Below are 13049 nucleotides of genomic sequence, written 5' to 3' on the forward strand. Positions count from 1 at the left end.
CTTGTTCCACCTGTCCTGTGGCGACAGTCTTCAATCAAGACCAAGCCTGCTGGCTGCTCTTTTGCTCTGGGATTCCTGGCTGGTCTCCTTGCTTTTTGTCCAAGGGATCCTCAGATTTCTCCGTTAACATCCTCCGGCCCCCAGGCTCCCCCAAGCGAGGGACCAGCTGGGCGCGCCAAGGGTTAAGAGCAGCTGAGCCGCATTCCTAGAGAGGACGGGCAAGGAAGGGGAAGGGGGCGGGTCTTCCGGAGGCGCCCCTCTTGTCTCCTCGGTGAGTCTCCCCCTCTTCCCGGGCTCGGTCCTGGGGGTCCTGGGGGGCTGTGGGGGGGCTGCTCAGCTGGGGGCCTCTTCCCCCCCCACAGGCGAGGGGTCCTGCCATTGGGGGAAGGAGGGGGTCCAAGAAACCCCCTTCAGGTGGGGGGGAACCAGGCCCTGGGGGGCCGGGCGGAAAGCGGGGGACGGAAAAGAAACGCAGCAAAGCAGGACTGGGGGGCCTTGGGGACCCCGGGCAGCTCCGCCTGGAGGGCGGGCCAGCATCCCCTGGGGTCCCTCCCTGAGACGGGGGGGGATGCAGGAGGACCCCCAAGCAGCTGCTCCCTGCCAGGCCTGGGGGGCACACTCCTCTCCCCCCCCCCCAGCAGAAGAGATTCCTGGGAGGCCGGAGGGACCTTGCCCTGCTGGGAGCCCTGAAGAGCCCAGACTCAGGGGGACAAACTGGGCGGCGGGGGGAAATGTCAAAAATGCTTTTAAATAGTTTTCAATCCGTTGCATTTTAAATTTTAAGATTCGGGCCTCATTTGCGCTAGTTGATGATCTCTGGTGGGCGAGGGACAAAGGTGAGAGCTCTGCTGCATCTCTTAGAGGCTTTTGATACCATTGTTATTATTAACCTTCCCTTTCCCAACGTTCCCAGGGCAGATGAATTCTACTCCTATTGATCCAGAGCAGAGTAAAACTTAAACATGTTGCAGGGTTCGCTGTTGCAGGATAGACCAGAGGCCATTGTATTTCGATCAGCAGAGCTTTACTGCTACTGAAGGCAAGTGAGCCTAAGGGTCACAATTCAGGACTGGCACACGTTCAGTATTGGGACTATTCATAAGAAATCCACTTGCAGCAGACTTAACTTAAACTTACAGTAGCTTATAATAATATGTCTAAAGCTTAACACTATACAGTGGTACCTTGGGTTACATACGCTTCAGGTTACAGACTCCGCTAACTCAGAAATAGTACCTCGGGTTAAGAACTTTGCTTCAGGATGAGAACAGAGATCGCGCAGCGATGGAAGCAGGAGGCCCCATTAGCTAAAGTGGTGCTTCAGGTTAAGAACGGACCTCTGGAACGAATTAAGTACTTAACCCAAGGTACCACTGTATGCAGAATGCCACACGAGAAGGAAGAGGGACAGAAAGAGAAGTGAAACCCAGGCTCCTTCTGGCCTTACTCTTATAGTCAGCATGACCTTGACAGAAGAGAGAACAGGAACAGTCTAATCCATCAGTACTCAGCTTCTCTGAAGGAATAACCCAAACATCAAGAACCTTCTGCTTGTTTCACACAGAGAAGCTTCCAGAACCCTCTTGAACTAATTAGAATAGGAAAGATCTCTACACATCAGATCAATACTTTCTGTACTTAGAAATGCAAACTGACAATGACAACATTAAAACTATATTTAAAACAGAAAGAAGGTGAATTCTACTTGACTTGCTTTTTAGCACTGTTCTTTGGCCCCACCTAATAATCGTTGTTGTTGTTTAGTTGTTTAGTCGTGTCCGACTCTTCGTGACCCCCTGGACCAGAGCACGCCAGGCCCTCCTGTCTTCCACTGCCTCCCGCAGTTTGGTCAAACTCATGTTTGTAGCTTCGAGAACACTGTCCCACCATCTCGTCCTCCGTCGTCCTCTTCTCCTTGTGCCCTCCATCTTTCCCAACATCAGGGTCTTTTCCAGGGAGTCTTTTCTTCTCATGAGGTGGCCAAAGTCTTGGAGCCTCAGCTTCAGGATCTGTCCTTCCAGTGAGCACTCAGGGCTGATTTCCTTCAGAATGGAGAGGTTTGATCTTCTTGCAGTCCATGGGACTCTCAAGAGTCTCCTCCAGCACCAGAATTGAAAAGCATCAATTCTTCGGCGATCAGCCTTCTTTATGGTCCAGCTCTCACTTCCATACATCATTACTGGGAAAACCATAGCTTTAACTATACAGTCCTTTGTTGGCAAGGTGATGTCTCTTCTTTTTAAGATGCTGTCTAGGTTTGTCATTGCTTTTCTCCCAAGAAGCAGGCGTCTTTTAATTTCATGGCTGCTGTCACCATCTGCAGTGATCATGGAGCCCAAGAAAGTAAAATCTCTCACTGCCTCCATTTCTTCCCCTTCTATTTGCCAGGAGGTGATGGGACCAGTGGCCATGAGCTTCGTTTTTTTGATAATCATAGTCATAATAAACTTATATGCCGCCCCTCGGACTGGGTTTCCCAGGCATTCTGGGCAGCTTCCAACAAATTAAAACACAATAAGACAACAAACCTTAAAAACTTCCCTATACAGTGGAACCTCAGGTTACATACTTAATTTGTTCCGGAGGTCCATTCTTAACCTGAAACTGTTCTTAACCTGAAGTACCACTTTAGCTAATGGGGCCTCCTGCTGCCGCTGCACCGCCGCCACACGATTTCTGTTCTCATCCTGAAGCAAAGTTCTTAACCCAAGGTAATATTTCTGGGTTTGCAGAGTCTGTAACCTGAAACGTCTGTAACCTGAGATACCACTGTACCTGGCTGCCTTTAGACGTGCTTTGGCCTCGCCCAGTTAGCCCTTGGGGGGTTGGCCAGGCAATAATCTGGCCCACAGAACAAGAAAGGAGCCCACCCAAGTAGTGTGCCTTGAGGACGTTGGGGGTTCCAAATGTTAGAAAATAAGACAGAAGCTGGAAGGTAATGGGCCCTGAAGTGGGGGTGGCAGAGGAAGAGAGAGCAACTCTTGAGGATCCCCAGCTTAAGACCCCAACTATGGCCTAGTGTCTAAATTATATTCACTACAAATTACTCACTTGTCCATCATCATTCTGTCTTTACTTCTTCTCCTGACCTTGTATCAATCTAATAACAGAACAATGTATTTGCTTTGTAGGATTTGTAAGCAACTCTACATCAGATAGACGGAACTTGACAGAAGACTACAGGATTCCTTCCGATCTCTTGAAGGCTTCCTAAGAGCACCAACAGATGAGCAAGACAGTTCCTGGCTGCTCTTCTGCCGGAAATGGAGAGCTGGGTGAGGGAATGTGGGGCAGAGACCACTTCCCAGGCTGTAGCCCTGGCTGAAGGTTTCCTCTTGAGTCAGGCAGAGGAGAGGAGGCAAGCAGAGCAGCAGGTGAGAGAGACTTTCCTCTGGAATCTCCCAAGGGGCTCAGAGTGTGAGGGAGAATCTCCCAAACTGCTCTTCTAATGGCTCACCATCTTTTGGGAAGCAAGGGATGAGATCTGCTCCCCTAAAGTGTTTGCTTCAGCCATTCCTTTTCTAATCCTTTTCCCTATTCTCTGTTTTGAATCCTTGTTGCTCTTTCTGGGAAAGGATCCGTTTGCAGAAATGGACCCAGATTCCTCTGAGGCAGAGAGGACTCAGATGGACACCAGAGGGAGGCCGCTGGGTAAGGAGAAGCGAGTTTTTCTTCTCATTCTGTGGATCTTGAAACTAATCTGTGGGTTCTGTTCATCTTTAGGGGGGAAAGCACTTGGGGCCAAGAGCGCCAAGGAGGGGAAATGTATTTTGACCCAAATTAAGTTTGAAATGAGTACAAATGTGTAAATGGACTTTGCAAGAAAGACTTTTTCTAAGGCCCATCTGTAGCCTGAAATGCGCTGCTGAAGCTCTGAGAGACGCAGGAGCTGATGGCTTGCCATTGACTTTTGTCTCTCACAGGTGAGAGATGGATGCCCCCCAGACCTCCTCATCCATCTTTTCATGAGAACGGAGGAGAAGCAGCAGCTGTGGAAACAGATCTGGTATGGGGAAAGAGCTTTGTGGGGAAAGAGTCAGAGGAGTGGGGCAGCCAGGGAGTAGGCCAGAACGAATTTCTCCTGCTCAAAGCTTTTTTTGTTTCATTCTCTCTATTTTCCATTCTTCTCCTTCATCTCAGCCACCGCCAAGGCATCGCACATCAATTCCTGAGATGCGTAAACTCCTTCTACATCAACCTTTAACTTTTCCTGGTCCCTTTTCACAACTTTCACCTCTTCTTGTGTACATTTAGTTTTCTCCTCCACCCCTTTTAACCTAGTTTCCACTTTAGTGATTCTCACATTTAATTCCTTCATTTCCCCCATCATTTCTAACATTGTATTTTATTTTATTTCCAGTTTGGCTGCCTAATGCAGCCACATTTTTAAAAAAGTTGTTACCTATTTCTAGTTTAAATTCTGAAAAAGGATCAGCAAGTTAAGATCTGGTACCCTCTTGCAAAGAAACCTTTCTGCCTGGTGTCACTACTCTTAAATTCAACACCAACATTTTCTCAGCCTTGACCAATTTGCTCTCAAAACAAAGAGCCTTTGGCCTTATCAACCCTTTGTCAAGGTCACTTCACAAAACAGCATTTGGCTAGTTTCCCTTTGTTCTGACCCCTTTACCAACACCTAGAATTAACTTCGAATTATAAATGAAAGGATCAATGCAAATTTACAAATCCAAATTGAAAAGGATAAAGGTCTTCCATACATATATACTTTGTCATATTCTAAAATATAAATGTATAGAAATATAGAAATTTATGTTATAAAAGTATAAGATGTAGAGGTGTTAAGAAGTGAAAGAAATATGTAAATAACAGTCTTTTACACAGGGCTATTTACTATGTAAAATAAAGTAGTCCAAACCATAAAATTTATCTCAGTTCCAGTTGGTTTAAACAAAAAAGCAAAACAAAACAAGAGAATTTGACTCCATTTGCTGATACTCAATGTCCAGTGAAAATATAGTTTAGTATTCCAGCGTAGTTTTAATTCCAAAATAATCTTTCCAGAATATAATTATAATCCACTTTCTTTGCTCTTGAAACTTGACACAGTATTCAGTCCCAGTTGTTTTCTCCAATATCTCAAGATTCTTTGAGTTTTAAAAGTATTAATAACTTCCCAAATTAATAAAAAATCCCTTAGTTCCACCAGGTTTTTAAATTGGTATTTAAAAAGCTTTGTATAATCCTTTGTCTTTGTCAGCCATTTGTTGTTGTTTAGTCGTGCCCGACTGTTTGCGACCCCCTGGACCAGAGCACGCCAGGCACTCCTGTCTTCCACTGCCTCCCGCAGTTTGGTCAAACTCATGTTCATAGCTTCGAGAACACTGACCAACCATCTCGTCCTCTGTCGTCCCCTTCTCCCATTAGGTGGCTTTAACTCCAAAGGTTGATCCCCAGTTTCCCACTTGTAAAACTTCTCATGTGGTTGAAATAACCACAGATGGGAGTAGACTTCCTTTTTAACCTCCTGTTTTTTGCCGAATTAGTAATAAATTTTCCTTCTCACCTTGCCAATCGGCTTGAAATTATTTGGAAAGATAGTCCACTGCTGACTGGTTCAGAGGCTTCGCAACACAGAATCATGCTGGTGCCTAGATCGTTGGCTTTTCTCTCGGCTTTCACCCCCACTCGCCTCTCGGTGCAGGGGCAGAAACCGGAGCTTCCGAGTTGCCGTTTGCTGTCTGCAGGACGTCACGACACATCAGATACCCTTTTGAGGCATTTTTCGGGGTGCACCTTGCCTGAGCACTTCCCCAATCCACTGCAGAGCAGAGTTTGACGCAGCTTTCAAACTCGCAGTCCGTTTGCCATTCACGCCTACCCAGAAGTGCCATTAAATCATTAAAATAAACAGCCATACCTAAAATGTGCAGCAAAATAATCCCATTAAAACAACACAACAATTAACGGACAGAAAACGACGGAGCATAATCTTTATGCTGTCTCAGAAGAGGACCTTTTTCCTTTTCCTTCAGGGTCCTCTGTGCTTTGAAGATGTCGCTGTGTATTTCACAGAGGAGGAGTGGGTGTTGCTGGATCCTGACCAGAGAGCTCTGCATAAGGAAGTCATGGAGGACAATCGTGCAATTATGGACTCTCTCAGTAAGGATTCCTGCTGGATCATAATATCTGTTTTGAAATCCAATACATATATAAATATTTTGATGGCACTCGACAGCATCTGGGATTCTCATTCCCCACAGCTCACCTTGAATCTACTGTTCTGTCTGCGAATATTCTTGCCCCACATATGTCTTTTTAAACCATGACCAGGCTGGTCTGATCTGCCCAGACCTTCTTGAATGTAACCTTCCATGTGTTGGCAGGAGTAGCGGCTTTTGTGAGGTTTTCTGTTTTTGCTTCTGTCACTTTCTGGTTGACCAAAGAGACAACTGACCTTGCAGATGGGGCAGATTCCATGATTAAGTCAAACAAAATCCATCCTGGAAGATGCCAGGCTGTTTGAATCTCAGGTTCCCATCAATCAGTGTGTCAAGGAGAGTCAACAAAGGCAGTGAACCTCGTAGTAAGTCCGTAGCTCTAACCCCCTTTAATTCTCCATCGATCACAAACATTCCATTAGCAGTGCTCCATTATTTGAATAATTTGGGGCTCCATTTCTTCCTGAGGCTCTAATCTGTTTCTCTCTTTGATGCAGGTGGTGATGGATTGAAAATTATGAACAAGGGAGACATTCACAGAGTGGGGAAGGTGTATAAATATTTGGAATGTGGAGAGAGTTATAGTCAGAGCTCCCATTCCACTTCCCATAAAATAAATTCCATTGGGAAGAATCGCTATCAGTGCTTGGAAGGTGGTAAGACGTTTCGTCAGAAGAAACGTCTCACTTTCCATCCAAGAACTCACAGCAGGGAGAAGCCATATCAGTGCATGGAATGCGGAAAGAGCTTCAGTCAGAGGTCCAATCTCACGACCCATCAAACCATTCATACAGGAGAGAAACCATATCAGTGTTTGGAATGTGGAAAGAACTTCAGGAAGAAGGCTAAGCTTATGGCTCATCAAAGAATTCATACAGGAGAGAAACCATATCATTGCATGGAATGCGGAAGGCGCTTCAGGCAAAGAGCCCATCTCACTTCCCACCAAATACTTCACAGTGGGAAGAAACCCCATCACTGTTTGGAATGTGGAAAGAGCTTCAGTTACAGGCATGTGCTCAAGGCCCATCAAAGAATTCATACAGGGGAGAAACCATATCAGTGTTTGGAATGTGGAAAGAGCTTCAGGCAAAGGGTTGCACTCACAGCCCATCAAATAATTCATACAGGAGAGAAACCATATCAGTGCTTGCAATGTGGAAAGAGCTTCCGTCGGAGGTCCCATCTCACTTCCCATCAAATAACTCACAGTGCGGGGAAAACCCATAAGTGCTTGGAATGTGGAAAGTGCTTTAATCAGAGATCCTATCTCAATTCCCATCAGAAAATCCATAGAGGGGAGACACCATATAAGTGCTTGGAATGTGCAAAGAGCTTTAGTCACAAGGCTGTGTTTAAGGCCCATCAAAGAATTCACACAGGGGAAAAACCATATCAGTGCTCGGAATGTGGAAAAAGCTTCAGTCAAAAGGCTGTGCTCACAGCCCATCAAAGCATTCACACAGGTGAAAAACTGTATCAGTGCTCAGAATGTGGAAAGAGCTTCAGTCAGAAAGCTAAGCTCATGGCTCATCAAGGAATTCATACAGGAGAGAGACCTCATAAGTGCTTGGAATGTGGAAAGAGCTTCAGGCAGAGGGGGCATCTAAAGGGTCATCAAAGCATTCATACAAAGGAAAAACCATATCAGTGCTCGGAATGTGGAAAGAGCTTCAGGCGGAAGAATATTCTCACTTCCCATCAAACAATTCACACTGGGGTGAAACCACATCAGTGCTTGGAATGCGGAAAGCACTTCAGTCATAGGTCCCATCTCACATCTCACCAAATAACTCACAGTGGGAAGAAACCCCATCACTGTTTAGAATGTGGAAAGAGCTTCGGTCACAGGGCTGTGCTCAAGGCCCATCAAAAAATTCACACAGGGGAAAAACCATATCAGTGCTTGGAATGTGGAAAGAGCTTCAGTCGGAAGGACCATCTCACTTCCCATCAAACAACTCATACTGGGGTAAAACCATATCTCTGCATGAAATGTGGAAAGACTTTTAGCCGGAAGGATAGTCTCACTTCACATGAAAGAATTCACAAAAAAGAAGAACCATGTAAAAGCTTCAAATGTGGAACGGACTTCATTAAGGGATCCCAATTCACTTCCCATCAAATAACACACAGTGGTGAGAACCCGTATCAGTGCTTGGAATGTGGGAAAAGCTTCAAGTGGAAGAGAAGTATCATTTGCCATCAAAGCATTCATACAGGGCAGAAACCATATCAGTGCTGGGAATGTGGAAAGAGCTTTTCCTGGAAGACAAATCTCATTTCCCATCAGAGAATTCATACAGGGGGGGCACCGTATCAGTGTTTGGAATGTGGAAAAACATTCAATCAGAAGTATACCCTTACTTCACATGAAAGAATTCACAGAGGGGAGGGAGGATATAAGTGCTTTGAATGTGGAAGGAGTTTCAGTAGGGGCTCCCAGCTCTCTTCCCATCAAAGAATTCATACAGGGGAGAGACCTTATCAGTGCTTGGAATGTGGGAAGAGCTTCAATAGGAAAAAAAGTCTAATGTCCCATCAAATAACTCATTCAATGGATGAACCCTATCAGTGCTTGGAATGTAGAAAGAGCTTCAAATCAAAGAGAAGTCTCACTTTACATCAGAGAATTCATACAGTGGCGAAACCTTATCAGTGCCTGGAGTGTGGGAAGAGCTTCAGTCGGAATGAACATCTCACTTCCCATAAAACAATTCACAGTGAGGAGAGACCATATCAGTGCTTGGAATGTGAGAAGAGCTTCAAATCAAAGAGAAGTCTCACTTTACATCAAATAATTCATACAGGGGAGAAGCCACATCAGTGCTTGGAATGTGGAAAGAGCTTCAGTCGGAAGGAACATCTCACTTCCCATAAAACAATTCACCGTGAGGAGAGACCATATCAGTGCTTGGAATGTGGAAAGAGCTTCAAATGGAAGAAAAGTTTCACATTCCATCAAAGAATCCATACAGGGGAGAAACCATATCAGTGCTCAGAATGTGGAAAGAGCTTCATGCAGAGGTCTAAGATGACAATCCATCAAAGAACTCACAGCAAGGAGAATCATAGCATTTGAAGATGGCTGACACATCTCCTCTTAATCTCCTCTTTTTGAGACAAAACATATCCAACTCAGAACTCTGGGTATAGGGCGGTGTATCATTTTGATCTCCCTCCTCTGCACATGTTCCAGCTTGACAATATCCTTCTTTTATTGTGGCGTCCAGAACTGGACCCTGTACTCCAGGTGTGTTCTGACCAAGGCAGAAGGGAGCAGTAATATCACGTCCAATCATCAGGACGCCAGATGTCTGTTGATGCAGCCGAAAATATCATTAGCTTATTTTGCTGCTGCCTCACAATGTTGACTCGTGTTAATCTTGTGGTGGACTAAGACTCCTAGGTCCTTTTCACATGTACGGCTGGCAAGTCTAGGGTTCATCATAGGAATCAAGGAATTGCAGAGTGCTGAGGGACCACAAGAGTCATTGTTCAACCCTCTCGCAATGCAGGAATCTCAAGTAAAGTATCCATGACAAATGGTCATCCAAGCTCTGCTGAAAACTTCCAACGAAGGAGAGTCCACCACAGTTTTATGGGTGAATCAGAGGACAAAGGGTATCAGAAAAGATTATGAATGTCAGTTACAGCAGCAGGAAACCCGTTTTATTTTTATGTTTAAATCCATTCATCCAGGGGGACGTAACTCTGAATTAGACCTCAGTTGTTGTTTTTTTGATTATCTGTATCTTTGCTCTTACTTTGTACTGTAGCTTTAAGCTCAGTCTCCTTGTTATCAGTATCACCTGGAGCTGGCTATATATATTTTTCAAAAAATGTTGTTAGTAACAGTGACTGCATAATCGCATGAGCACTGTTCCAGAGTATTTTTCATTCTCATACATACTATATCCATTCAAAAAAAAGATTGGGTATGTAACCTTTTTACGTTTATAATTCCACGCTATTTGAAGTTATTGTTATATGCGTGCAGGTCATCGTTTGAATATTTTATTTTCAGATAATGAAGAAATTACATAACTTTTTACTTACGAGTGTTTGTTGAACTAATTGGCTGAAGAAGAACTGAATGAAACAGTAGTTGCTATCCGGAAACACTGTTCAGCAGTTCAGAGTTGGACATCAGAATTGGACATTTGCTGATTATACAAAGCTTTATAAGCTTGATCTCTGCTGGGTAAAGTCTGGCACAGTGACTTATTCAAGGACTTTCAGAGATTTCAGCTTGATAGTTTTGATGTTTTGCATTATTTCACAAAGTTTTCTATACTGTAATTGTTTCTGGCCATCGTGGTGCTTTCGATATTGCTGTATCTTATCCAATCAGCAGGACAATGTTTTACCATTGGGAGTTAATGTTACATTAGTTTATGAATTAGGTCTTCTACACGGAAAAATGTTTAGAATTTATCAGGCTCCGTTAAGCTTGTAGATAGTCCCTTTCTATAAAAGTGTATTGTTGTTTAGTCGCTGAGTCATGTCCGCCTCTTTGCGACCCCCTGGACCAGAGCATGCCAGGCACTCCTGTCTTCCACTGCCTCCCACATGTTGGTAGCTTCCAGAACACTGTCCCACCATCTCGTCCTCTGTCGTCCCCTTCTCCTTGTGCCCTCCATCTTTCCCAACATCAGCGTCTTTCCAGGGAGTCTTCTCTTCTCATGAGGTGGCCAAAGTATTGGAGCCTCAGCTTCAGGATCTGTCTTTCCAGTGAACACTCAGGGCTGATTTCCTTCAGAATGGATCGGTTTGTTCTTCTTGCAGTCCATGGGACTCAAGAGTCTCCTCCAGCACCAGAATTCAAAAGCATCCATTCTTCGGTGATCAGCCTTCTTTATGGTCCAGGTCTCACTTCTATACATCACTATTGGGAAAACCATAGGTTTAACTATACGGACCTTTGTTGGTAAGGTGATGTCTCTGCTTTTTAAGATGCTGTCTAGGTTCGTCATTGCTTTTCTCCCAAGAAGCAGGTGTCTTTTAATTTTAACACAAGTGTATTAGAGTCCAATAAATTCTAAAAAATGTTTTTGCTGCTAGAGATGTAATTAGGAAAATGCTTTTTTTAAACGTATGTTCATAGGATGTCCAAAGCTTGCATTTTGGAGGAAAGTATTAAGGTGCATAAATACTACAGACCAACTTTATATGTGTTGACAATGGGTTAATGTAAATGAACTCTTTGCATCCTTCCTTCTGCTAAACAACTGATATTGATTCATTGGAAAGATAATGCCAAGGTCCCCTTTGAACGATGTATACAAGATAGGACTATTCTTGCAACATAGGAGTGTAGATTGTGAAGAAAGATAATGATATTTAGAATGCATTTATAAAAACAATGAATTGTTAATAATATTTTACTTGTTAGAATAATTGTTCCACTTATATACCTACATATTGTATTGTATCACAGTTTAAAGCAGTTTCCTTTGGTTTGGCTTGACCTTTCTCCATCTTTGTCACTTCATTTCTCTTCTGAAAATTTACAACAAAATAGAAACCAGTCACGCTTCTGCCTGGTTGAACAGACCCCCATCGCTCCTTGAAGTGAAGCCATGTGACCTTGACTTTCAACTTCCTTTTGACCCAGGGTCTCATTGGGGATCCTCTGTTTTCCTCAGAGTCAGATCGGTTGGCCTGTGTTTCACAATTGTGCATTTTACAAAGAATACAACATTAAGGAGTTAAGTGGAACCGCAGTGATCCAGGTGAATGTAATTAAGGTCCAGCTCCTGATTCACTGTTTTTTGTGACTCTCATCCACTGTCCCTTAAAAGAAGGGAAAATATGTTTGCATGCCAGTAGTAGCAGTGGTAGAGAGGGGAGGGCTAGAGGAGGTCTGAATGCAGAATGTGAACTGGGGGGGGGGGGTCCATAGGGTGAGCTCGTATTTCGCCCAGGACATCCAGCAGGATGTGGGAGCCAGCTGGGAGAATGGCCAGAGCATGGAAGAGGCCGGAGAACCTTCCACCAGGAGCCGTCCAGGAGAATAACGGGACAGGCAGGCAGCCTTGGACTCCTGGAACAACCGCACTGTTGTTCTTGCACTTAAAAGGACTGCACCCTCTGGTGAGAGAGAGACTTTGTGTTGAGACCTTGCATTGGACTGGTTGCCTCTTTGCTCATTAAATGAATTAAAGACTTGTCTTCCTTCATCTCTATGAGATGTGGTTATTTCATCCTGGGGGTCCATCCTGCTGCACTGTAGAAACACAACCAACCAGATCCTTGGGTTCCCCTTGGCTAACTATGGACCCCCTTCCCAGAAGATGCAGGGCTTCCCCCAGCCACCCATCCCTTTGGAGAGCCAGTCTACCTGCGGGAGATTCTGCAGTCCCCCTCCGGGCATTTGGCCCTTTCCGCCCGAGCCCGTTCAAGGTGTGGAGGGCACACGGAAACAGCGTATCCCTTCCCATCACAGTGGTACCTCTTTATCTACTTGCACTTGTGTGCTTTTTGAACACTTGGGTTGGCAGAAGCTAGGACAGAGCAACCGGAGCTCACCCCATTGTGTGGATTTGAAGGGCTGACCTTCTGCTGGACAAGCTGAAGAAGCTGAGGGGGGGGGTGCAGGCGAGAGAGAGGGAGGCACCTGTTGGCTGAGTCTATCTGCTGCCTGCCAGTCTAGCTGCTCCATGCTTTGGAAGCCCCCCCAGCCGGTTTACCCCCAGAGGCCAGGACTCTAGGAGCAAGGTTGCCCCCGAGAGAGAGGGCAGGAGGGAGTGGCCATGGGGGCCAGGGGTGCATCCACCTCCCTAGGTCAAGTAAAACAAGAGAGGTACTCACCTAACTGACCAACCTAACCAAGGCCTGCCCCCCCCCCCAAAAAACCATTGGCTATGC

The 13049-nt window shown here is 45.1% G+C and overlaps 1 protein-coding gene across 3 annotated transcripts; it reads left to right on the top strand.

Moving 5' to 3' along the window:
* Positions 1 to 225: 225 nt before the first annotated feature.
* On the top strand, positions 226 to 12361 carry LOC310758497 (uncharacterized protein). Of its 3 annotated transcripts, none has more exons than XM_083605019.1 (6): positions 226 to 271; positions 3132 to 3374; positions 3576 to 3651; positions 3924 to 4006; positions 5994 to 6120; positions 6677 to 12361. In XM_083605019.1, the coding sequence occupies exons 2-6, from the start codon at positions 3264 to 3266 to the stop codon at positions 9259 to 9261; spliced, it is 2982 nt and encodes a 993-aa protein (XP_083461145.1). In that variant the 5' UTR covers positions 226 to 271; positions 3132 to 3263; the 3' UTR covers positions 9262 to 12361. The 3 variants fall into 3 exon arrangements, with proteins under 3 accessions (XP_083461145.1, XP_083461147.1, XP_083461146.1); XM_083605021.1 differs by having other exon boundaries at positions 233 to 271; positions 4141 to 6120; XM_083605020.1 differs by lacking the exons at positions 226 to 271; positions 3132 to 3374 and adding an exon at positions 1422 to 1694.
* The last annotated feature ends 688 nt before the right edge of the window (positions 12362 to 13049 follow it).

Source organism: Podarcis filfolensis (assembly GCF_964270895.1).
Source record: "Podarcis filfolensis genome assembly, chromosome: 3".
Classification (NCBI taxonomy): Eukaryota; Metazoa; Chordata; class Lepidosauria; order Squamata; family Lacertidae; genus Podarcis; species Podarcis filfolensis.